The 27792-nt window shown below is 43.0% G+C and overlaps 1 protein-coding gene across 4 annotated transcripts in view; it reads right to left on the reverse strand.

Moving 5' to 3' along the window:
* Positions 1-27792, reverse strand: part of MSRA (methionine sulfoxide reductase A) — a 569740-nt gene that overhangs the window by 130641 nt on the left and 411307 nt on the right. For all 4 annotated transcript variants that reach the window (XM_004707633.2, XM_045286763.1, XM_045286765.1 and 1 more), the window contains exon 5: positions 22275-22381. In XM_004707633.2, the coding sequence (XP_004707690.1) occupies positions 22275-22381 (107 nt within the window). The remainder of the gene's footprint in view (positions 1-22274; positions 22382-27792) is intronic.

Raw genomic sequence — 27792 nt, forward strand, 5'->3', positions numbered from 1 at the left:
TAGGAACTAGAGGAAAGTTGTATTTTTCATCATTGTTACATCACACCCTGACTGGCTCAATTCCTCCCCGAGACCCCTCTGGAGCGCACTCTCATATGCCATCCCACAACTGGTCTGCTTTAAAATATACTTATTTATCTACTTATAAGTTATCATTTGTTATTACTGCCAATGAAAGATTGTATATGTAATAGTATTAACCATTGTTGATATTTACTCTTCTATTCATCTTTTGCTGGGAGTAATTATCAGGAAATAGTGTTGGATTTATCAGATGCCTTTTCTGTATCAATTAAAATAATCTTTTTTTTTCATTTATTTATGTGGTAGATTAAGATGCTTGATTTGTCTAACATTGAACCATCCTTGTATACCTGATATGAATCCACTTGGTCACGGTTGTTTTTGGATATACTGTTGGTTCTATTGGCTAAGACTTTAGTGAGAATGTTTACATACCTGTATTTATGAGGGATATTCTTTGTGATCTTATTTTTCAGGGGTGTCTTACTTGACGGCATTGGTATCAGGATTTTACTTAGTTCATAGAATAAAATTGAAAGGAAGCAGTCATCTTCCCTCTCTCTTTATTTTCTCTTTCAATCTTCTAGTATGTTCTGGAATAGTTGGAGTAGAGCTGGTGTGCTTGTAGGTTTCGTACATGAAATCATCATCTACTCTCTTCTATCTTTCACTCTATCTACTGGCTCCTATGTTCTGGGGGAAAATAAAACTCTGGTAACTTCAGTACTCAAGAATCCCCAGAGTAGCACAGATGACTAAGTACTCGACTGCTAACCAAATGGTTGGCATTTCAAACCCACTCCGAGACATCTTGGCAGACAGGCCTGACTATCTGTTTCCAAAAGGTCACAGCCTTGAAAATCCTACAAAACAGTTCCACTCTGCACATGTGATTGGAATTGATTAGACGGCAACGGAAAACAACAGATTTACTACCCAGATTTTAATAAAACCATCATTTGCCTTGTAATGCGAAATAGCCTAGCAGACTTTCTGCAACTTGACTACATGCCTTTCAACACTTATTGAGATCCTGTCTCGAGGCCTGCAAAAACTGTTTTTAAAAAAAAAAAATCAAATTCCTTAAGGGGATGCTGTATCTCATCTAAGTGGAAGAAGAGGAGGAAATTCAGTCACATTTTGACATTAGGTTTAATAACCTCTTGCTACATTAAGAAACTGGATTTGAGAATAAGCTTTTGGGGACTCCCTGACTCATCTCCAAACTGATCCAATGTTTATTAGATTTTCCGGCTCTGAACAGCATGTGAATGAAAAAGACCGGTGTGTGAGTCATTGACAGTTGTATCAGTACCTGTTCAGCCACATCACAGACCCAATCACACTCATAAAATCATAGAAAAAAGGAAGCAGCCCAAGTCCATGACATCATTCTCTTTCCGTTCCTTGGTGCCTTTGAATATTTGGGAATACATAAGTCCGTAAACTTCTGCAGTCCAGCCAAAGGGAATGAACAAAGGTGAGGGGGAGACAGACATAAGAATCTTCTCCATCATGATTTTGTGGTATGTTTCTATATTTATAATGCCGAAACAATCTCCATATTCGATGACCAAATAAATCAATCTGAGAGCGCAAAGGGACACTAATTTTTACTTTAGTCTCGTGTCTTTGGCACAAAACCACTCATCGCCCTTAGCTGTGGGCCATTTTGCTATTGCGCTAGACCGGACAGCCAAAATTCCTACAGACACTAACCCACGACCTTGGCAGACTAAGCACTAATGAGACACTCTTGTCACAAGCAAAATGGGCGTGAAACACCGGGACGTGAGATGCAAAATCAGTGCAAGTGTACACGTTGTAGGACTCTGGAAACGAACTTCAGCCTCCCGCAAATCAGGGCGTAGAGTAACCACCTCACGCGCTCGCTGTGAGAAGCAAATGAAATGGTTGTGAAAATTCTTTCTGCACCCCGATTGATTCTGCTGTCACTTCCGCGGTGGCACAGTGGAGCCAGGTTACCACCACAAGCAAACCGGGCTCCGAGTCCTGGTTCTGAGCGTTGAAGAGCCTGGATGTGGTCCACACGGTCCCAAGGTTCACCTCAAAGCCCACCAGAGGAGTAGGGCTGAGTGAGGGGGCTCAGCCCCACCTGGAAGGTTTTCCAGGTTGCAATTTCGAGATCGATCCGTCTGGCCAGATGCAGGCTCCTTGGCTTGGGGCATCAGCTCACCCGGCCCGGGTCAAAGTGACCAGCCAACTGCAGCAAGCAGGGCGGGCGGAGCAGTGATTCCTACCCATGTCGGTCAATTCCGAGGTGACTCCGGTAAGGGGAACGTGATTTTAAAAACAATAAGGTTCCGGTGTCGATTTTGAAATGGAATGCTCCCTCTTTTCATTTGGAAGTGACAGAGTAATGAATGGTCAAGATAACGGAATCGGATGGAGGCTTTTATTCTGACAGTTGTAACTCCGGCCTAGGCCCTCTCGCTGCGGAGATGGAGATGCGTAGTTAGAGTCATTGCGCTGCATTTCCAATCCAAACACGACAAAAGAAAATAGAGCTCGGAGGAGTTCAAGGTGAAGGAAAAGGCAGCCCACTTCTCTTTACATGCTCTGCTTTTGTCCTTCACACACTTCCTACTTGAGGGAGAAGCTAATGACATTGACCTCAAGGGCCCCCATCCCACCCCGGCAGTGTACACAGCTGCGGTGGGCGTCCCCGGGGGCCCTGTGCGCTCCAGCGGGCTCCGTTAATGTGGCCGAGCCAACAGCTGACGGAAAACAGTGGCAGGCGGGCACTAGGCGCGCGACCCCTGACTCCGCGGGCCTTTCGCCCCCTCTTCTCTGCTCGCAGCCAATGGGCGGGCTCTCTCCGCAGGCTGCCATGGTAACGAGAAGACTGTGCTGTACTGCCCGGAACAGATGTCACATGAGCCCAGATGAAATGTGGTGGAGGTGGGGAGTGTGTGGTGGGGGCGGGAAAAGTGGGGGGACACATTTGGAGTAAAACGGTCCCACCAGAGGGAGGAAGTCGTATTTTGAAGTCAGTGCGAAGCGGTAACATCTATTTTCTTTCTTTCCAGCCCCGTTCTTTAAGTTCTAAACACACAGGTACAAACACAACTGACCTTTCATCTCCACCACTGAGGTGCTTCAGGCTCTCTGCCTTTCATGGCCAACATGAAAGCTATGATCGCCTCTAAACCTTAAATGAACATCGCCTCCATTACAGAAAGGCACGCAGGCAGGCTGAGGCCGTTTAGGGGCAGGCCTGGAGGCTCTGAGGACCACCTGGAGCAGAAACCGAATCTAGAGGATTTTTAAAGGCAAACGCGCACAGCCTCCGTAGGCAAATAAATCCCATTTCAGTCTCATTGCCACAGAAATGGAAGGGCTCTCGCCTGCCCCTGCCCCGTCTTTGTAGCTTCTCCGATCATACCACTCCTAAGACCATTTTCTATAGACTAAACCCAGGAAGTGTTATAAATCTACCTGCTTGAACAAAGGCGCTTTTGTTGCCTTGAAAATAGATTCTCTCCTCGTTGGATTCCTGTATTCAAACTGTTTTCCCTGCTTCCCATGTACCTTCCACTGACATGAACCATTTAAACCCATGTTAATTTAGAGTCACATTAAACAAGTAAACCTATTATCCTCCTCGGTAAAATAGAAGATGCTCTCGGTGGCAGACAGGTACCAGTCACAGCCTATGACACTAAGAAGCCCTATATCCTCCTCTGATTGAAGCCAGTGGGCAGGAACTGGATCTGTGATTGGGTCACGTACATCAGGGAGACAAGATGGAAACTGAGTATAGGTCCTGTCCAAACCTGAGTGATGAAATGGACTGAAGGTATCCGAGAGAGAGAGAGAGAGAGAGAGAGAGAGAGATAGATATCTGGGCATTCTTACAATGCCATATCAAATAAAGGTTGTGAGCGAAACACTACACGTGCCTGGTGGAAGGAGATCTCTGAGAAGCATCCTGAAAGGTGGGGGGATGAACAGGCAGGCAGACTCTAGCATTAATTGAACACCTATCTGCGACAGGCACTTTTACACCTGCCACCTCCTGCCATGCTGATGACCTTGGCCATAACACTGTGATCCTGAAGAAGCATCTACAATCATTCTGATGCACAAATCAGCACGTCAAGGCTGAGCGTGGTTAAGTAACTATCCAAGGTTGAACCGCAGGCACCCATGCACCTCCATGGTCATTTTTTTCTCCATCTGCAAACTATCAGTGACTAAGTACGGGGCTGCTAAGCAAAAGGATAGCAGTTTGAACCCACTCAGCAGCTCTGGGACAAAGATCAGGCAACCTTCTCCCAGAAAGACTCCCTCACTGCCAGCGTGTCCATTCTGATTTCTAATGACCCTAGAGGACAGTTAGAACTACCCCCGTGAGTTCCCAAGATGGTGGCTCTTTACAGGAGTAGAAAAAGCCTGTCTTTCTCCCTTGGAGAGGCTGGTGATTTTGAATGGTCAATCCTTTGATTAGAAGCCCCACTTGTAACCACCACACTACCAAGGCTCCTCCCATAAAGACATCAGCCTAGCAAATTCTATGGGGCAGTTCTCCAAGGAGGCCATGCTAGGTCCCATGGAGTTGCAGCAAGTTGAAATGGACTTGATAGCACCTAACAACAGCCTACCTGAAAAGAATGGAGGTGTGTGTGTGTGTGTGTGTGTAGGGGGTGGGGCTGTCTGCTGCTGTTGGCCTAAGCAACAATTTGCAATCATGTCGGTCTTCACACCCGAATTGTGCTTTCCTAGATGCATATTAAAAATAAACGTACAACAACTCAAGTTTAAGTTTCGTCAGGATACTTCCTAAAATCAACTCGTGTACATACTAGTCAGAGGTGCCTGTGTCACACTTTGAGAGCTACTGCACACTCTCCTGGTGCCCTGGAAAGAGGAATAGGAATGTGGTCCACAGAGAATTTAAATGGACTCCAAAGTCACACTCAATTGGTCTGGGATTTGAATGCTCAGAGACAACGCTCTTAAAATGAAGCACAGTGCATGCGGGGGGAGGGGGGGGGTGACAGGGGGAGAAGGCTGATGGACCAGCAATGTCTCCATTACTCCAGGAAGCTGCCTCTGCCAGCCAAGAAGCCCCACCCTGGGGATATAGTTCACTGCCACTGCAGCAAAGGTCTGCAACCACCAGAGGGCAGTAATACAACCCCCCATTTTTTTTTCCCACCTTGGGCCAAACATGGATGCACACAGTTTAATAATATGTAAAACCTATTATTACAAGCTTTTTATCTCCCCACCCCCTATTAATGAACAAATGCCCAGGGGTAATGCAGAGATTTCTAAATACAGTGCAAGAAAGGGCAATCTGTACTCATACACGGGGAGCCTAACACACAGTAATAAGTGGAAATGAAAATAATCACCCAGATGCTAACCAAACCATTAAGGCTAAATATTTAGCTATCTCTCTAGCTACATACATAAAAATACATGTATGCTTTCCAGAAATGAGCATCTTAAAATATTTATTTCACAAGTTCTTATTTAGAGTTCATAATAATACTGTTAATTATAACCACAAAGCTCTAAGAAGGGTATAAGAGACATTTCATTTTTACGTCTGGGCATACAGACAGAGCCCTTTCTCTTTGACTAAGGTAAATGAGTGAATTACTTAGAGATTTCCATGGACACTTTAAAATCCGAACTTGTTTAAAACAATCATGTGCGCTCGTGCAAGCGCAAACACACACACACACACACACACACACACAGATGACAAAGGGAGCTGGCTACTCCCCAAACCATACAGTGTAGCTGATGTCTACCCACATCTACTTAGGGCCCTGCCATGTAAATACATGATTGTCCATGTTGGGGAAAGCTGTAGTCCCTTGGTGCTGCTACTGGTTTTAAATATCACAGCAGGAGCAAAACACCACGAAGTGTTCCTTCTAAAGTATAACCTACCCCACCCCATCCATTTCCCTGTGAACAAAGAAACCGAAATAACCCTGGGATTTTTCTCATTTCACAATAGAAGCGAGGACCCCCGATTCTGTTTTGTAACAATGGTTTTGTCAAACCTGAGGCCTCGGGAGAAGACAGGGTGAAGTCAAATCAAATGCACCCTGTTTGGGGTTTTGCTGGTCACAGACAGCCTTATCTCTGGAATGGCCCCTTGAAACCCGGATATTTGCCAAATGCTTGACAGATTACCAAGTACCGCCACACAGCAAGTGTGAACGGCATAGGAAATTCAGAGTCAAAGGACTCCCACTGTCTGGATGTACTCAGGCTCATCTTGGGAAAGTGCGTTACCCTCCTCGGATGGCAGGTGAGAGGACTGGTCCAGCTCTACCTCTGTGTGTAGATGTGAAGGCCACTGGGCATAATGTGGAAACAAGAGCCGAGAACTGTTAAGATTTCTGAAATACTTCATTATTCTTATTTTCCAAACCAGGAAGGAGAGCTTCAGAGACAGATCTACAAAGCCAAGCTTCCCTCCCAGTATTCCACTACTCCATGGAGCAGAACATTCCACACAGAGACAGGACGTGGGCTGGGTTGTTCGGGTGTACCTTTCAAACTCAGACCAATGAATATTACCAACAATCTATCATGTGCCAAGCAGAGTGACAGACCCCGAGGAAACAAATATAAACAGGAGCCCCTAAACTTTCTTCTAATGGAGACAATGTCAGAAGGCTCCATGCAGTGGCTCTGCTCTTCAGGAAAGACTCTGTGTGTGTAAGGGGGGCGGGGTACGAGCGCAGGGAGGATGTGTAAGCTTTTGTGGTTGAAGAAAATCTATGACAACAATCTTTATGCGACTCTTCTTAGGTAGTAAAAGGAAACTCAGCGGCCTGTAATGGGTTACAGATGGAACTACTAACAGCAAGGTGAGTTGTTCAACACTGACAGCAACTCCATGGGAGAAAGATGAGGCTTTCTAATGCCATACGGATTGATGGTCTCTGACACTCACCAGGGCAGTCCTGCCCTGTGCTGTAGTAGCGTCACTTTGAGTTGGAAATGATTTGCTGGCAATGAACTTGAGTCTGAATGTCATCTTTGGTGCTGTTGTCTAAGACTGTTTCAGCATAGGTATGGCAGTTAATCAGTACATAATGAGCCTTGGATAAGATGATGCATTTATTAGTTGACTGAGGAAGGTAGGAGGAGGAAGAGAAGGACATCTTCAGCCTACAGATGATTAAGAAGGAAATATAAAGGATCTCTACCTCCTAGTAGGGAACTAACAAGTCATTTATTCTCACAGTTATAATGTGACTGAATATTTATTGAATCATTTATCTCACTGGGGTTGGCATAATTAAAACTCCATTTTGAAGGCAGCCATCCTTGATCTTTATCAGCAAGTGCTTCAGGTGGTGTCACCTGCATATCACAGCTTGGTAATGAGCTTTCCTCCAGTCCCGATGTCGCATTCTTCGTCATAGACTCCAGCTTCTTGGGTTGTTTGCTCAACATACAGATTAAATAAGTATGGTGAGAGGATACAACCCTGATGGATACAACACACCGTCGTAAAGAAAACCAAGATCCTCACAGCGAGGCCCATAGGTAAAGGGAGAAAAGATGGAAGTTGTCCAAGGTTTCGTCTTGTTGGCTCCACAATGGTGCTCATGGAGGCAACGGTCAAGAAATCCAGCGACACGGTACTCTGGGTGAAACGGCTGTACAAGACCTCTTTAAAGGTTTGAAGGGCAAGACATCGCCTTGAGGACAAGGCGTGCCTGACCCAATCCATGGTGTTTTCAACTGCTGCCTATGGGTGTGAAAGTTTGACAGCGACTCAGAAAGACTGCCGAAGAATGGATGCGTTTGAATTATGGTGCTGGTAAAGAATATTGAAAGTACCGTGGAGTGCCAAAATAGTCAACAGATCTGTCTTGGAAGATGTACAGTCAGAATGTCCCTTAGGAGCAAGGAAAGCGAGACTTTGTCTGAGATACTTGGGAAATGTTATCCAGAGAAACTAGTCCCCGGATAAGGACATCATGCTTGGTCCAGAGGAAGGGCACTGGGAATGAGGAAGAACCTCAAGGAGAGGGAGTGACGCAGTGACTTCAACTCTGGGCTCAGACACAAAGTTTTGAGGCTGACACAAGACCAGGCAGTGCTTCCTTCTGCTGCACACAGGGTCACTGTCAGCCGGAATCAACCTGATGGAACCTCACAACAACAACAACAACAATTCCAACTGCTTTCTGGATCGGAAAACGGAAGGACTCGGCTTTGGTTATGGGTGAACACTACCTTTCAGCTACTTGTACGGGTTTATAAACTGACATTTAATTCTTAAACGAGGGGAATTTTGCTATCTGGGTTTGTTATTGTTACCATGGAGTTGGCTCTCGCACATGCCAGCCGTGCACCATGGTGATCTACAGGGTTTCGACTGGATAAATTTGGGGGGATTAGATCCCCAGGCCTTATTTTCTAATCTTAGGCTAGAAACTCCATTAAAACCTGTTCATCACAAAGCAGCATGCAAGCCTCCACGGACAGTGAGTTCCTTGGCCAAAAATAGCACCTGGTCCCTTGCATGGAAGCTGCGAGTTCTAGCCTCAGCCAGCACACTGCGGGCATCTAAAACTGAGGACCAGAAATATTGTTAAGGCAACCAGTGAGTGACTTCAAGAGCACTAGGCCACTCTTGCTAACCACTGAAAAGGTGCTTTGATCACACACACCGCACGTACACACACAGACAGTGTTCTTTCTCAGCCCCGTTACTCTGCCTGCTCATAGGGTTTTGCTACTTTTCTGTTGCTATGTTCCGAATGCTCCTTTATTTTTGTAAGTAGTAAAGAGGGAGAGTTGAGTCTCTTTTTGAAGGTAGCAATGTTTGACAAAAGATAAATCATACAAACTTCTACCTCCTGCTGAGGTCTTCAGGAAAGGAGAAACTCAAGTCTCCGTGCTCTCCTGAGCAGGGGAGGGCGTCTGCGCACGGACCTGGGTTCAGAGGAAGACAGAGCAAGCAGGAGACTTCATGCACATCTCAGGGTCGATGGGGGGCACGTGGGAGACCGGGCCCAGAGGACTGCAATAGACTGAGTATGTTTTCCCCAAAGGCACACAGCTGAATGAATGACCATGTATGGCAAAGACTTTGCAGATGTGATTAAGGTAAGCTCCTTGAGATGGAGCTGTTATTCTGGAGCATCCGAGTGGGCCTAAAATACAGGGACAAGTGTCCTGACAAGAGAAAAGCAGCGGGGAACAGTACAAAATAATTTCTACTGTTTAAAGCCACAATTTCTTACAATTACTACTACAGGGATGACAAGTTAGAGATTTGGCGAACTGGGGGGAAAAGACAATTTTATATAACAACCACTCATTTAATCTTATCAAGTATTGTTTCCTGATCATAACATTTAGCTATTTCTTGTGTCAAGAGAGCTTGCGAAATATGCTCTGGGGATAAGATCACTGTGGCTAATGTATTGTTCCTGGAGAACAGCACACACTACACAAAGCAGCACGTCCTCGAATCTCAGAGTCTGGTCTCTTTGTGGTCATCAGAGGCCATCGCTTATGATGTACGCTGCATTTTAAACTTCATACACCTTTTCTCTGAGTACAGCTGCCTCTCATCTTGAGTGTCCCGGTCTCTACGGGTTCTCAAGTGCTTTGCAAAAGTTCTGAGCTTTACGTGAGACTCCCATATTATAGCTCAGACATACCATAATGATTAGACCCTCCAACTAAAAGTTACATACATTTCACAGCCAACACATGCCTGTCAGTTTGTCGTACTGTGGTGGCTTGTGCATTACTGGGATGCTAGAAGCTCTGTCACTAGTATTTCAAATGCCAGCAGGGTCACCCAAAGGGAACAGGTTTCAGGAGTTTCTAGACTAAGAGCAGACGAGGAAGAAGTAACAGGCTGTGCACTTCGGAGGAAGTAGCCGGGGCAAACCTGATGGGTAGCATAAAAATATTGTCAGATACCGAAGGCCTACTGAGTAGAAGCAAAACATTATCAGATAAGTGCCTGAAGATAAGCTCCTCAGGTGAGAAGACACTCAATACAACCGAGGAAGAGCTGCATTCTCAACACAGTCAATCACAACGATGCGAGCGGCATAAGGTCTGTGCGAGTAAACCTGTGGAAACTGCATTTGCTGATGGAGTGTGACTCAAAATGAGAAGAAACAGCTGGAAAAATCTACTGATCATCAGACCTTAGAAAGTATGAAGTATAAATATTGAAAAATTGAAAGTCATCACACATGAAATGGACCACATAGAGATTGATATCCTAGGCAATAGTGAGCTGAAATGGACTTCTATTGGTCATTTTGAATCAGAAAATCATGGGGTCTACTCTTGCAGGGAATGACACAATCAAGAGGAATGGTATTGCATTCATATTCAAAAAGGACATTATAGGATTATAGCTACCCACATTCAAGAAAATCCAATCAATTCAACTATTCAAATTTAAGAAACGAATTACTAAAGCTAGCGATGAAGAAAATGAAGAATTATATCAATGTCTTTGGTCTTCAGCTGATCAAAACTGCAATCAAGATGTATAGATAATTATTGGTGATTGGAATGGAAAAAGGAATGAATAGTTGCAAAATATGATCTTCACGATAGAAACAAAGCTGGAGGTCAAATGATAGAATTTTGCAAGACCAACAACTTCTTCATCACAAATACCTTAATCAGCGCGACAAACAGTGACCATACACATGGGCTTTCCAGATGAAATGAACAGAAATCAAATTGACAACATCTGGGAGAAGAGCCCATGGAGTGAATTGATACCAGGCAGCTAAAATGAGGCCGGGGACTGATTGTGGAGAAAACCATCAACTGTTCATATGTAAGTTCAGGTGGAAGCTGAAGAAAATAAAAAAACAAGTCCACTGGAGGAAAAAGACCACCTTGAGTTTAACCCACCTGAATTTCCAGAACATCTCAAAAATAGAACCGACTCATTGAACACGAATGACAGAAGACCTTATGAGCTGTGGAATGATCGCAAGAACATCATACAAGAAGAAAGCCAAAGCTCATTAAAAAGAGAAAAGAAAGAATCAAAGCGGATGTCAGAAGAGACTCTGAAACTTGCTCTTAATCATAGAGTAGCTAAGGATAAATGGAGGAAATGATGAAATAAGAGAGATGAATAGAAATTTTCAAAGGCAACCCAAGAAGACAAAATAAAAGATTATAATGAAATCTACAAAGACCTGAAGTTAGTCTGTCACAAAGGAAGAACATGTTCAGCATATATTAAACTGAGAGAAGTCAAGAAAAAGTTCAGGTCTCAAGTTGCAATATTGAAAGATGTTATAGGCAAAATATTGAATAATGCATGAAGGATCCAGAGAAAATGGAAAGAATACACAGAGCCACTGTACCAAAAAGAATTAGTTGACATTCAACCATTTCAGAAGGTAGCATATGAGCAAGAACCAATGGTGCTGAAAGAAAAAAGTCAAGGTGCACTGAAAGCATTGGCCAAAACCAAGGTTCCAGGAATTGATGGAGTAACAAATGGAATGTTTCAACCAGCCGATGAAGCACTGGAAACACTCATTTGCTGATGCCAAGAAATCGGGAAGACAGCTATCTGAAAAACTGACTGGAAGAGATTTGTATTTGTACAAATTATGCTCAGATAATTGCTCAGATTATGGAACAATATCATTGATATCACATGCAGGTAAAATGTTGCTGAAGATCATACAACAATGGTTGCAGCAGTACATTGACAGGGACCTGCCAGAAGTTCAGGCCAGATTCAGAAAAGGAAGTGGAACAAGAGGGTATCAATTGCTGATGTCAGATGGATCTCGACTCAAAGCAGAGAATACAAGAAAGATGTTTACCTGTATTTTATTGACTATGCCAAGGCATTCAACGGTGTGGGTCAGGGGTCCTCAAACTATGGCCCGTGGGCCACATGCGGCCCTCCGAGGACATTTATCTGGCCCACCGGGTGTTTTCCCCCCTTTTGTTTTTTTATTTCAAAATAAGATATGTGCAGTGTGCACAGGAATTTGTTCATGGTTTTTTTTTAAAACTATAGTCCGGCCCTCCAATGGGTCTGAAGGACAGTGGACTGGCCCCCTGTTTAAAAAGTTTGAGGACCCCTGGTGTGGGTTAGAATGAACTATGGATAACTTTGAGAAGAATTAGAATTCAAGAACACTTGTGTCCCATGGAATTTGAACCTGAATCAAGAGGAAGTTTTGCCAACAGAGCAAGGAATTACTGCATGTTTTAAAATCAAGAAAGGTGTGTGTCAGGGTTGTATCCTCTCACTGTACTTATTCCATCTGTATGTTCAGCAAGTAATTAGAGATGCTGGATTATATGGAAAGTAATGTGGCATCAGGATTGGAAGATGAGTTATTAACAACTTGCCATATGCAGATTTCACAATCTTGCTTGCTGAAAGTGAGGAGGGCTTGAAGCATTTGCTGCTGAAGATCAAGGATTACAGCCTTCACCATGGATTAAGACTCAATGTAAAGACCAACATTCTCACAACTGTACCCATAAGTAATATGACAAATGAAGAGAAGATTGAAGTGGGATCCACCATCAAATGCTCATGAAAACAGCAGTCAAGAAATGAAACAACACATTGCATTGGGTAAATCAGCTGTGGAAGACCTCTTGAGAGTACTGAAAATCAAGGAGGTTACTTTAAGGACTAAGGTGCACCTGACCCAAGCCATGGTATTTTCAATCACCTCCTATGAATGTGGAAGTTGTACAATGAATAAGAAGACCAAAAAAAGCTGGTGCATTTGAATTATGGTGCTCATGAAGAATACCGAAAGCACCGTGGACAACTAAAAGGGAAAAGCAAATGTCTTGGAAGAAGTACAACCTGAATACTCTTTAGAGGCAAGGATGGCGAGACATTGTCTCACCTACTTTGGACACGTTGCCAGGAGAGACTAGTCCCTAGAGGAGGACATCATGCTTGGTGAAGTGGAGAGGCAGCACAAAAGAGGAAGACCTCACGGAGATAGATTGAAACAGTGGTCGTAACAACGGGCTCAAACAAGAGTGATCATGAGGCCCGGGCGTGTTTCCTTCTGGTGTAGACAGGGTTGCTATGAGTCACAATGGACTCCAGGGCACCGAACAAGAACAACTTTCCCTAGAAAGACTGTGAGGAACCTCACAGGGCATCTAAGCTTCACTAAAATACAGTGGGAGGCCACCGAGGAGTTTCACCCAGAGAACCTCAATGATCTGTTCACGATCACTCTGGCTACTCTGGGTAGGTGGTGGAGAAAGTGGCAGAACAGCAGCCCAATGGTCCTGAACTGGAGAGGATAGTGGCCTAAACCTGAAAATGAAGGCAAAAACAGGCACATCCGAAATATAATCTGGTGGCAAAACCTAGAGTCATTTGATTAATTGGATGTGATCGGCAAGGGAAAGCGATGGACCGGGGTCACCCTTCATTTTCTTGATAAAGCAAATTAGGACATGCTGGCTGGGGAAGCCTGTCAATGGACAGGGTGAGCGCAGGGAGCTGTGGGGCTTGTAGAGAGGGATGGGCCCAAGAGAAGCCTTTGCTTTAGGAAATACTACGTTGACAAATTAGTGTAAACTGCACAGAAGTTGGATGTGGGATCTGGAAATTACGGAGTAGTCAGGACCACAAATCTGGCATCAATGATATAGAAATTGTATTTAAACTGCTAGAAAAATCAGCCAAACTTCCTTGGTCGTAAAGGTAGGTAGATTATTTGAGAAGGAAAGCGTTCATCTCCCTCACTCTTCTCTCTCTTCCTATTTCCACCTCCCATCTCTCCCCACCCCACCCCCTAACTCACACACACACTCCGGAGACAAACCACCACTGACTGCGACTTAACCGGAAAACACAGGGAGTCATTGACGAGCTGGCTGTGTACTACAGGCTTAAGAGAGTAAATGAAGTCATCTATCTGAACCTTGATTCTAAAGCAATAGGAGTAGTAATGCAATAACTACAGACATTACCTTCTCCTAGGGCACTTTTACTTAAATGACATTGTACTGAGCATGCACAAACATGTAGATGATAGGTCACAGATTGCTAAGTAATTGAAATTTAGCATGAAATTATGTTAAATACTTAAGAATTACAGGTATATAGTGAAGACATAGGTAGTTGGATTCATGGATGAATAAATGGGGAAAAAACGATTGAGAGACAGACACAGATTTTGAAAACATATAATGAAATATAGTGGGTTATTTAATATTCACTTTTAAAAGACTTCATTCTGATTAAAACTTAATATGTTGTGAAATATATGTCTAGGAAACCCTGTTCTTTTTTCTTCTTTTAATGATAAAAAAGAAATATCCAGAGGAAACATTTTGCTTAATGTACACAAAGCTTGGGGAGTTCAGAAGGAGCTAGGTCATGTGACCAGGACAAAAACTTTTAGATTCTCAAGTTTAAAGAAATGTAACCTAAAAGTGTCTTCATTATCTAATGCTGCTATAACAGAAGTACCACAAACGAGTGCTTTAACCAACGGAGTTTTTCTCTCATGGGTTAAGAGGCTAAACGTCCAAATTCAGAAACCAGGTCTAGAGAACACTTTGTCGGCCAGCTCTAAGAGTCGGATCCTTGTTTCTTCTGATCAATCTTCACATGACTTGGCACCTCAATTCCTCCATCTCTGCTTCTCATTGTTGCTTAATCTTTCATATTTCAAAAGCGACTGACGCCAGGCTCACTAACGTAGCAGAGACAACCAATCTCCCTGAGCGTAAAACGATAAAAATAAACTCACTAACAATGAATCTATTCCTGCTAAGATCCTACAGAAAAGAACAGAGACGCCCCTCAGTTTCTGAAGCGGCAACTCTTCGTGGGGGCGGGCACGCTCATCTTTCTCCTGAGGAGGAGCGCGCTGGTGGGTCCACTGGGCAACCCTCCGGTTAGCAGTGCAAGGAGGAACCCACCAGGCCACCGGGGCTCTCTTTAACCCTCGGCACAAAGGTTACTATTTATGACACCTGTTTTGGTGAGAAACAATGAAATCCACAACCCTTTGATGCCCCAAAATTCACGTCGTCCTCCCCAAATGCAAAGTAAATGAACCTCATTAGAGCATCCCCAAATTCTTAAGTCCAAAATCGTATCTTCTGAATATTGGAGAAATTTCAGGTAGAGTCCACACTGGGCAAAACTCATCTATATTTGTGAACCTTTGAAAATATAGACTATAACTTATCTGTTCCCAACATACTTTGATGCAACCGGCATAAAGGTAGACAGTCATTACAAATGGAAGACATGGGAGTGAAATCAGAGGCACCAAGCAAGTACAAATCCCAACAGAACAACATATATGAACTCTCAAGATTTGAAAATAATTCTCTGTTCTTTGAGGCCATTTGGGAAATGGCCCTGTTGTCCAGACTCTGAGTATTAGCTATGACTCTAGAGCCTGGGAGAGGGCGCCCAAACAATGCCACCTTCCAGGCCCACTGGGACGTCAACTCTGCTCCCTCGGCTGTGGGCAGTTCCCATTCTCTGAGTCTTTCAAAGGGGCGACACCATCCTTTTTGACATGGAAGGCCCATTTTTCTTCTGTCCCTTAGGAATAATGTCCCTGTCACCTGGCACACCTAAATGGCAGCCCCAGTTTCTAGAACCAAGTTGGCAAAGACCAGATTCTTTGAAACTTGGGAGGCTGTTTAGAATTTAGGAGACGGTGACCCCACCCTTTGAATCTGCTTCCAATGCTCTTTCCAACAGTTTTACTGATCTTGGAGCTTCATTGGCTGGTTCTTTTCTTAAAGGACAACAGATGACAGTTCTTTGGCCTATTTTCTGCCTGTAGAATTGTAAGAGGCAGATAACTTTCTTTTCCTTTCTTTCTTTCCTTCTTTCTCTCTCTCCTGGAGTTTAAACTAGTGGGTTTTCTGCTGTGGTAGTTGGTTAGATTCATCAGTCTCAGGCTTATTATATTTAACAAAGGATTGCATAACCCATCCTTGCTGAACATTGTAACACCTGTGACCTTAATTTGTACATTTTTTTCACATCTTTAAGTTCTGCTTTCATTTTGCTCAATTCACTTTAAAATCCCTCGTTCCTCTTACATCTTATTATAAGCTGCAAGGAGAAATCATGCAGTCTCTTTAAGCTCTTAGATAGCCAAATATCATCATCCATCACGTTTTACCTTCCCCCAAACATTTGAAAACAATTCAGATACATTTTTTCCCCATGCATAAAAAAATACCACTTTTCCTCTATTGTCCAATCACATGTTAATCATTTTCTTTCCAAGCCTCACTAGAAAGAAACACATTTAAAAATCATTTTTCTAGCACTATTCTATTGCTGGCTCCATAAGTATTCTCTGATAATACTTTTTCTGTAACTCTTCTTAACTCCTTCGGAGTTCTCACCAGAATTTCCTTTGATGTCCTTAATTCTACCAATAGCCTCTGCAAGGCAATCTAGGCTTTTGATATTAGACACCTTAACACCTTCCCAGCGTTTCCCCCATTCCAAAACCATTTCGCCATTGTAAGCATTTGTTAGAGTCACACTGCCCATCTTCCGACTCTGTCGTGGTGCATTGGGCTGTTATAATAGAAGCACCATAAATGAATGATGTTAACAACAACACACTCATAGTTTAGGGTGCTGGCTCTAGGGGAGACCTGCTTTCTTTGGGCTCTCCAGGAATCCACACATGACTTCTCATCTCATTTCCTCCCTCTCTGCTTTGCTCACTTGCTTGTTTTAATCTCTTTTATATCTCAAAAGATGTTGAAGCAAGAGACACACCACCCCAATCCTGCTTCATGAACACAGCAAAGACAACCCATTCCCAAATGGGTTATAACCACAAGCACAGAGGGTGGGATTCAGAACATGCATTTTGAAGGGCACAATCCAATGTTTAACAAAAAGTGGTCACAAGAGTAAATTCTTAAATGAGGAAGAGCTGCATTTTCAAGATGTTAAAAAATCAGATGCTGACCATCCCCCCCTCCCACTACCAGAGATCTCGGATATTAGAAAACTCTTTGTCAGGATAGGTTCAGGTGGGAGGAATAATTATCTACATTTGATAATGCAAAAGCAGTCACATGAAATGATCTCCTTCAACTAGTACCAAAAGCAAATCATCCCACCGTGAAACGCTAAGAAAATAAATAGATAAAATTGAGGTTAAGGAAAGTCCTTGTCAAAAGGCAAAAACACCTTCTACATGCTGCTCGACTTCTTGGCACACCAATAGATATACATGTTAGGCAGCTAACCACACGGTAAACCGTTTGAAACCACCAGCCACCCGCTGGAGGAAAGGTGAGGCTTTCTACTCCTAAAGAGTTACAGTCTTGGAAATCCACAGTCATAGGTCGACCCTGACCTATAGGGTCGTTATGACCTGGAATCAACTTGATGGCAGTGAGTCTGAATTGGAGTTAGGTCAGATTTAGGGAGCAGAATCAGAATCTTCAAGGTCAAAGAACCTCGAGTGAAGTTTGTGTTTCACTCTGATGCTTTGCCTTATGAGATTCTTGCTTCCTCTAATCTGATTAGAAGTTAGTGTATGTCTTCAGCCATCTTTTATTTCCAGTGGGTTCTTGGAGAGCCTGGTATCTACAACCCAGCCAACTTTGCAGAAAACCCCAGTTTAGATGGAAAATCACTCTGTTTCTGGCTCATCAGCAGTACTGCACATCTAATTAGTCTAACAATTGGTCCCTGTGATAAAATCAGCTAATTTTATGTTCAAATAGCTGCTTTGTGGTAAGCAATACTGTCACTCCAAACTTCACACATAAAGAAGTTGCTGAAGAAGCTTCTTACCAGGAGGTCACTGGGGGCAAACTGGTGAAGACTGTTAAATTAGTAACCTAAGTCTAGGTTATAGTCAGTGTGGAGGGGTCCCAGCAGGACTCAAAGAAGATGAATTCCCAGAATCTAGTGACAGGGCAAAGAGGAAAATTGCCAACCTTTAATAGGGAAAATTGTATGTACACAATCAGTGAAATGATTCATCTGCAGAATTTTCCTGCTCTTAGAAACAAACCCTAAATGTTTTTGATGAGACTGTGGAGATCTAGACCCTAACCGGAGAGTGCTAGAAAACACTGCTTCCTAATTCGGTGCCTCTGGTGTTTCAGATGTTTGAGTCAAGGCCAGCCTGGCTGTAAAACACAAGAAAGCTAATTCCAGGGTCGCCTCTTGAGCTTCCTGCTCCCCTTTACACAGCTATTGAAAAGTGGTAGGATCTGAGATCTCTCTGCCTTGTGTGGTCTATTAAGAATTACATTACTTTTTAACTTAAATGTAATAGCACTTATGAACCTCTTTATGGAATAAAAGCTAACTATATGACTTCTCATATGCTTTCTTATCCAGCCCCTGCTGTAGTAACCAGTTCTGTACAGACCCTGATTAAATTATGCAGGTACAAAATTCTACCAACTCACCTTCTAACCCAGCGGTTCTCAACCTGTGGGTCACAACCCCTTTTGGGGTTGAACAACCCTTTCACAGGGGTCCCCCGACTTGTAACAGTAGCAAAATTACAGTGATGAAGTAGTAACAAAAATAGTATTATGGTTGGGGGTGGGGGTGTCACCACAACATGAGGAACTGTATGAAAGGGTTGCAGCATTCAGAAGGTTCAGAAGCACTGTTCTAACTGTGCCATGTACCTCTTAACTCCAATCCGAGAGACGCAGCATGATGCCTAAGCCACACATGTACAGCTCATGTGTGCAGAGTGCACCCTGACCAATGGCATAAGGGAGCCAATGGATAAATGCGTCCTTTCCTTCCCTGGAATGACTGGGATTCGTGTATTTTTAGGAAGGCTTCTCAGTAGGCTCTGCAGGATCAAGCAACAAGTCACCAGTAGCAATAGCCAACTTGTATTGGTTCTTTCTCATTTACTTCTAATCAACCCTGCCCCTTTCTCCTGCTCCCTGGCAGTGCACGCCCCCAAGAAGTTTCTAACACAGGTCTTCATCTCATACTCTGCTATTTATTTGTGGGACGCAGGCTAAGATCAAAATCACCATGGCTACCTATGTGAAAGTGACAGATAAGCCCTATTCTCCACGAATGTGGGGTGCACAGTGAAACGCCCTATCTTTTGGTGGATGAAAAGGAAAAGGACTTGATGCTTCATGATGCAGTTCTCTAGAAAAAGGAAAGGGGCCAGCAGTTCCTGGTGTTCATGGGAAGGCCAGAGAATCTATTCTGACACAGTGCTCTCAGGTGGAGGCCATTGGGCAATGGCTGTACCAGCCATGGAAGCATTCTTTGCACTGGAATGAGGTCAGCCAAGGGTCCTCAGGACAGTGACTTTCAGTACGAAGCTCTTTTCATGGGTGACAGAGAAGGCTCCCTGACCTCTTGTTCTGTGGATCTCCACAGTGAAAAGGAAGCAGTACTTCCTAGTGGATCACCTCTGATGGATTTATGTGCATGGCAGTTCCACGCGCTAGTGAAAAGTCATGACAAGAGTAGAAAAGCTTAGACTCCTGACATTTGCCCCTGCCCCACAACACACACACATATTGTAGGACTTGTTTAAATTGCGGTGCTGTCTAATACGGTAGCCACAAGTGGCTATGAGAATACGAATGTAAATTAATGAAAATAAAATGAGATAAAATTTTAAAAGTTGCTCTTTTTGTCATATTAGCAATATTTTAGATGCTCTGTGGCCACATATGATCAGTTGCTACTCTTTTGGACAGCACAGAATGGACTAGTTAGTAGGAAGACGTACTAAAAGCATTGGTTTGGTCTAGAGCCAAGACCCTCTGTATCTTAGTCAATTGTCCCTCAGAGAAATACTGAACTTTGTTATCAGTGGCATTTAGGGCCAATTTTATTTATGCGATAAAATACGGAAAGAACAGTATTAGGTCCCTGATTAAGGAGTAATACCTGGCTATGTTAAACAACAGCAATGTATACCGATTTTGTCGATCCCTATTTTGCCGCTGCTAAAGACATAAAAAAACAAAATACCAAATTAACTGCCAGTGACTCAATTCTTACTCAGTGTGAGCCTATAGAGTAGAGTAAAACTTCCTGTTAGGGTTTCTGGGGCTTTAAATCTTTGAGGAGCAGAAACCCTCAACTTTCTCCTGTGGGGTGGCTGGTGGACTTGAACTAATGATCTTGCAGTTAGCAGTTCAATGCATAGTCCACTTCACTACTAGCACTATTTGCTATAGACATACATAGAAGATGCCAAGCTTTATGGAAAAACACAAGATAACTAGTTTTAAAAAACAGGTGAAAAACTAGGTCTTTAATTCCCATATACTTGGCTATGGAACACTCAAAAGGCCAATGGTTAAAATAATTGTTTATAATTTAAGATTAACATTCCCAGAATATAATGAAATAATTGAGGCAATAGTGAGAACAATGAACTAATTTTGCACACCTAAATTTTAGTACTCACACACCCAGTAATGACTTCACAAAGTTCACAAAAGACTGGAATGAAAAGTTAATGGAATCAGGCATGGTATAAACAGCATCAGTTGTAACCTGGTATCAATTGCTAACGTGGCCTTGAGAACTAAATAAAGTGCGATCACAACAACCAGAATGGCGTTTTACAAACCTGCTTGGGCTGATCCTCTACAATGTCTAGCGCCTTGTCTTGCTTGCTGCAGGCATGCCCTGACCATCTCTACAGAGTTGGTGTTCAGAAGCCCTCCACTACCCGGTCAGTTCTCCCAGGTTATTTTTCAGCTCCTTGGGCTTCATTTGCTCAATATAGGTTGATGACTACTAGCAGTATTAAAGACTAACTATTATAAGCTCTATGCTTTGCAGGCATTAACCCAGTAACAATCACGACAACTGTCCCTAAGAGACAGGAAGAGCCCAAGTCTCCTCCTAATCACCACTTGGATGTCCATTTTCATCAAGCAAAGTCAAATCAAACTCACTACCATCGAGGCAATTCTGACTCATAGAAACAGGACACAGCAGAGCTGTTCCTGTGTTTCCAAGACTGTCCATCTTTACTGAAGTCGAAAGTCTCATCTTTCTCCAGTGGAGAGGCTGGTGGTTTTGAACTGATGACCTTGCAGTTAGCAGCTCCAAGAATAATTCATGACACCATGAAGACTACTGTCCATTGCATTGGTACCTCAAATTCCACCTTTCCAACACTAAGTCTACCTTCCTCATAAAGTTGCCTCTGTTCCCTATTTTGCCTATCTAGCCTCCAGGTCCTTTGCCTTATGAGTTGCCTCACAGCATGGCATATCCCTTCTCTGACAAGTGATCCCAGAAAAATTGGGAAAGAGCCCCCGAGCAAAGCCCGTGTCTTTTAATAAGTTAATATCAAAAGTAATATCCCAACGCTCTCTCATTTACTAGAAGTGGGTCATTAAACAAATCCAGTTCACACTGAAGGAGAAAAAAATTACACAAGGGTGGAGGCTCTTGGGGGTTATTCTAGACGTCACCTACTACAAGGACAAAGGTTCAGTTGTCACCCACATCCATTGCAGCCTCGGAGGGTGTGAGGCAGGGAGGGCCGAAGGCTGAGTGGGAACTTATCAGCATCTTCCTGAGCCTTCTCTGCTTTGGGGTCAAGGTGACACTGAGTTGCATGTTCTTCTCCAGCTGGCACAGACCTGGGACAGTCTTCTTCACTGATACATCCCTGCCACCATGGAGAACTCAGACATTCCTGGGGGCAGCTGCTTCCCAGGCTTTTTATCGAATTCTAAATTACAGCAACATTATTGTAGCTACGTTCTATGTCATTGACTAAATCAACATCAGGAAATATCAGAAGTGACATTCCAATGTTATCGTGGGTCTCTAAAAATGAAGACACTCGAGTTGTTTTTAGAATCACTAAATCTCTACGGGAGAAGGCTTTTTAAGTATTATCAAGGTTGAGACAGAAAATAATCGTCTCATGATGTGCTGTATACATTCCTGAGGAGTATTTGTGTTATAATCCAATTTACTCTTATTGGCAAGAGAGGGAGAGAGAGACTGTATAATAAGCTGCACATTCATCTGGATGAGTTGATTTTAAAGAGAAATACTTACATGCCTCCTCTTAAAATTTTATTTAATAGCATTTATCGAGCATAATGGCTCTACTCCAATAGAGTGACAGATTTTTTTAAAAAAACAAATGCAATGCAGTGACAGGGAAAAGACATAAATAAGATTGTTCCTCCAAACACGGGACCCTGGGTAAGTCCTCGGGACCCAACCCAACCCAGGTGTGAGCGCAGCCTACCTTCTGGTAGTCCTTTTTGGACCTCGAGGCTGCCTCCATTTGCTCAGCAGAGGTAGGATAGATGGCTGAACGGTACTGAGTGCCATGATCATTGCCTTGGCGCATGCCTGGAAAAGTAGAAAACAGAATTATGGGGGTTGAATGGGTAACAATATCAGAGTCCAACCAAGCAAAACCCCAACATGTTCAGACAACCATTTTGCATGACTGAGGTGCTACCAAGTGCTTGCTTTAATTTCACCTTGACATCATTTTCTTTAAACCTGTATGAAATGTATCTGTTTTCATTTGCCTTGCTTTAATCTTTGAACTTAGGCACATTGACCACAGGCCTTGGAATATTGTAGCTACACAAAAAATAACCTGGAGAACTGTTTACAATGGAAGTTCTGGTTCAACAGGTCTGAGATGAGTCTGAAATCCTGCAGTTCTAAGATGCTGTCAGGTAATGGGCACAGACCACCCTTTGAGTAGCATAGGTTTTCAGTGGGCCATGGTATATTCAAAGTTCTTCTTACTCCCAGTACTATGATGAGGAAACTGGAATCTCTCAAACCAACCTTCCTCAGACACACCATGTAAAATGCTCACCCAAGTCCAGCCTACCATGCACATAGGCTTTACATTGAACTTTAAATTCAAGACTGACTTCAAATACCTGATCTCTGCAAAGCCTTTTCTGTCTGACCATCAGAAAGCAAGAGACCAGAGAACTAGAAAGGCAAGGCTCCCGAGCCTTCAATTAACCCCGCATGTGTTTATCGGCCAGGTTAGCACAATTAACTACCTCAACCTACCCCTTACCAACTTGGCATGGGGTAATTCTTTAGCCTCACAATTGCAATTAAGTAACACCTACACTATAATCCTGTGAATATGTTCCCCTACCTATGAAAGTTTGTAAGCCAACCACTTCATGCCTTTAATCACCACCACCCCGCCCGTCCCCAATTTTGGTTTATCCAGTTTATATACTGCCCACTTACATCAAGTCAGTGCTCTGAAGAGACAATAATATTTTCTGCATGAAGAATCTTCATTCCAGTTGGAACCTTGTGAAGTCCGCATCCATAAGCAAAGTCAAATCCGGACAGGCCATCCATAAAGTCAGCAACAATATGCACCAATTCACAGGCTCAAAAATCTCCAGCTGGTTGGGTTCTGGTCAACTCAATATGGGCTGCCTCACTCAGCCTCCACAGGGTGCCCATTGGTTGCCTTGCCTTTAAACCATGGGCTTTCACCAATACTCAACAAGCCTAGCTCCCTTGTGCTAGGTCATGAACTTTAGACCAGTCAACCTGCTCTCATTTTTTTTCCTGTAAACCAAGTCCACAGGTGTCAGTGGCTAAACTCAACCGGTCTCTTCATTGCTGCATTTCTCCCACTTCCACCCAGCAAGTAGCTCCAGGTGGTCACCTAGCAAGCATTTCAGCCTGCTCTCAGGCTCCCTTTAACATTCAGTCCCAGAGGGGAGTTTTCTTCATGGTTCCAGATTTTTTCCAGCTTCTGACAAAGACCATTGGTTCCTGAGTACTCCAAAGCTCTGGGTGGGGCATATCTTTTCAAAGCTTTCTTCACAGGCATGGCCTAAACCCATCTAAAGATCAAATTTTAATGGTGCAAAGCAAGTGGGCTTACAAACTTTCTATTTTCCTACTTCCCATAGTTTCCCAGAAAAACTACCGAGTAAACAGTGTGGCTTTATCTGACCTCTGGCTGGACAAAAGAAAAAATACCATGAGGGAGAGGTCAAACAAACATCTACTCCATCTTATGATCTGTTTCTCCAGTACCCCACTCCCAAGGTACCATAATGTGTTAGTCTAGGTACTTTAGAGAAACAAATCCACAGAAACTCATGTATAAGAGAGAGTTTTATATAAAGGGCAAGTGCATATCAAAAAAAAACACCCCAACCCAGTGCTGCCCAAGCCCACAAGTCCAACATTAATTAATCCATTAACCCATATGTCTGACACCAATCCACAAAGTCCTCCTCCATCTCACAAAACACACACCATGACGCCAACCTCAGGAGGAAAGCCGAATCAGAAAACATGTAAGCACCTCAGTGCTGGCAGGGTGCTCCACATGACTGCTCCAGTACCCAGGGCTGCATCGGGGTAGGTCCATGCAGCTTCTCCTCAGGGATGGCTTGCAGAAAGTCAGCTTTGCCAGCTGAACCAGGGAACTGCTAAAGTAGCTGCACTTTGGTCCGACCATCAGAAAGCAAGAGACCTGAGAACTTGAAAGGCGAGGCTCACTGAGCCATTTATCTCTCCACCCTTCAATTAACCCCACATGTGCTTATTGGCCAGGTTCGCACAATAAACTAACTACCTCGGTCTGCTTTAGAGTTTGGTGCCTTGCAGGTCCTTTTCTTTGAGGTCCTAACACATGATATTGCTATATATTGGGGCCTCTGGTGGTGTAGTGGTTACATGTTGGGCTGCTAATTGCAAGGTCAGCAGTTCAAAACCACCAGCTGCTCCTAGAATGAAAGACCGGGCTTTTTTACTCCCAGAAAGAATTAGAGTCTCAGAAACTCACAGGGGCAGTTCTACCCTGCCCCATGTGGCCACTAAGAGTTGGCATCAACTCAATGCCAGTGAGTTTTTATATTGTTATGTTTGTTCATATTTCGCTTCCATATGCCTTCCAGAAGGAGAGGCTTTCGAGCCATGGTATCCAGTATAGTGTTAGACATATGGAAATATTTCCACAAATATCTCTTGCATGATGAGTGTATAAGTTTATAGATAAGGGGCTTCTAAAATTGTGGGGAGCAATTCCATTATTTTGCTAACTTCCATTTTTCTATGAACTTTTTGAAGCCACAGCACAGGGTCTTGATGAGATGGAATCAACTTAATGGAAGTGAATGAGGCTTGTGCTTCAAGTTGTCAATACTGAGTCTGAAACAATTAACCATTGCCCTTTATGTCATATTTAATTTGTTCCATTAGATGAAAATAAGAAAATAACCTATCATTAAGCTAAACAACAACAACAAAGTGTCCACGTGAGCTAGTTAGTTTGACTAATAGAGGCAAATGCAGTAGCTGAAAACCCGAGTCACTTTGGTCAATAACAGATTGTTGTTGTTGCTGGTTGGTCCTGACTCAGAGAGACTGTAGACAATAGAATGAAACACTGCCCAGTCCTGCGCCCTCTTCAGTTGTTTGAGACCACTGTTGCAACGATGACTGTAGCAACCCAGCACATTGTGGATCTTCCTCTTTCTCCTTCACCTCTTTTACGGAGCATGGTGTCCTTTTCCAGTCACTGGTCTCTCCTGATAACATGTTCAAAGTACATCAGATGAGGTGTCAACATCTTTGCTTCCAGAAGCATTCTGGCTGTGCTTCTGGTGGTCCATGGTACTCCCAATATTCTTTGTCATGCCCGTCATTCAAATGCAACCTTCCTCTTCAGTTTCACTTATTCACATCCAACCTTCACATGCCTATGAAGTGGTCAGACAAACTTTAGTCCTCAAAGTGACAGCCTTGCTCTTCAAATTGTTACAGTTGTCTTGAGCAGCAGATTTACCCAGTGAAGTGCATCCTTAGAGCTCTTGACTTCGGTTGTTTCTCTGTTTATCTCTTAGTAGAGTTGTGAGGACTTTTGTTTTCTTTACATTAGGCTGAATCCATCTTGAAGGCTGTACTTGATCTTCATCAGCAAGTGCTTCAAGTCCTTCTCACTTTGTGCGTGCACAGTTGTCCATCATCTGCATATCACACGTTGTTAATAACCCGAGACGGAGTTCTTCTTCATTTAACCCAGCGGCTCTGATTATTTGCTCAGCATACAGACTGAATAAGTACATCCCTTTTACACCCCTTCCTTCCCTGACTTCCCTGAAATCCCATTCTTCCACCATCATAATACAAGGCCCTCCTTGATGCACAAAGGTTATATGTGACCAGAAACACATTCGTAGGCTTGAAAAGCCAATATTTCCAATTAATAAAAATATTAATCTATTGATGTTTAATAAAATAAATGAGTTATTACTCCAATGGCACTGTATAATATAAAATTAGGAAACTCTTTCACAACATTCATTTGTATATGCCATTCATTTATTCATTTATTGATTGAAAAATAATTTGAGGAGTAATATGTTCCAGGTGATGTATTTTTCTTTGACCCCCTCTCCATTAGTGAAAAATACTGAAAAACAGGGTGCCTGTGTGGAGTTGTTTAAATCTACTTGAGTTTTAGTGTCTTCTTCTTCTTGCTATTTTAAAAGAGGAATTAATACATGAGTAAAAGCGAGTCTTCAGGTATAACCTATTTATATTTTTCAACAAATCTTTTCAAAGACTATTTGGTTGAAGGATTTTGAATTACCAGAGACTCATGGAAAAACATTTTTTGCTTTATTAATTAAAATGGGCTTTTTAGAAAATTTGGTAGAAATAAAACAAGGATCACTCTGAGGTTGTGATATGAGAGTGGGCTCATTGACTGATCATATTTTCATAAGTGACCCGTGAGAAGGAGGGCACAATGAAACATGATTATATACAGCCTTAGATCCTTTCTTGTATTGACATGACAACCTAAAAGATAGCATCTGGAATACCCAACAAATTTCTGTGTGGTTTGGCATTAAATCGTCACACGATTGTCATTCTATGCAAGTATGTAAAGAAGCACATTTGTATAAATATGATCCATGGCTCAGAGGTTACAAATGATTGCCTGCCACGATAGAAATGTATGGGCCATTCTTTGAAAGCAGGACTTCTGATTTTAAATTCTAACTTGGTTATCTGTTTAGTGCTGCCAAACAAATATCAAATTAACTGCTAGAGGACAGACTGCTATGGTGCTGATGTGACTGCTGTCCCTGTTGTCTGTGTGTTCCCTGAGAGATGGGAGTTGTCCTCAACACACTCAGAGCCACTCTAAAGAGAAGTCGTAGCTCAAGCCCAGGTTCCTGGAACCTTTCCTATGACCCAGATGTAAATTTCCTATTACTCCATTGGGAAGATTCAAGGTATTCATGGAGTTAAAAATACTGTGTCCATGAAGAACCTTTGCAAATTTGAATTACAGCTCTGATCTTGCATTCCAAACCCTTCTTAAATGGTCTAATACACCATGTCACATGTAATATGTACATTCCTCTGGATAACTAGCTAAACATCTGCAAGGCCAGGAAGGAAGACCAAAAGGTGCTAAAGTGACGAAGCAGGAAACCAAATGAAAACAAAGCTTTTGCTTCAGTCTCTGTGCTCTTGAGTGACACTGGGAAAAGAACCCCTCTCCAGTGTATTCATAAATGACCGTTCATTTGATTGATTTTACTCCGTCAAAATGTAACCTGAAGAGAAGAGAAGGTACAATACTTTAAGACACACACACACACACACACACACACACACGCACACTTTCGATGAATTCTAATGCATGTACTCTTCAGCTCACTAATACGGGGGCTTATTAAATGGATCTCAAACTAAAATGCAACCCACTGTTGATTGTGATTCATGGCAACTCA

The sequence above is a fragment of the Echinops telfairi genome, unplaced genomic scaffold (genome assembly GCF_000313985.2).
Source record: "Echinops telfairi isolate 266 unplaced genomic scaffold, ASM31398v2 ScPeMD7_9;HRSCAF=40, whole genome shotgun sequence".
Lineage (NCBI taxonomy): Eukaryota > Metazoa > Chordata > Mammalia > Afrosoricida > Tenrecidae > Echinops > Echinops telfairi.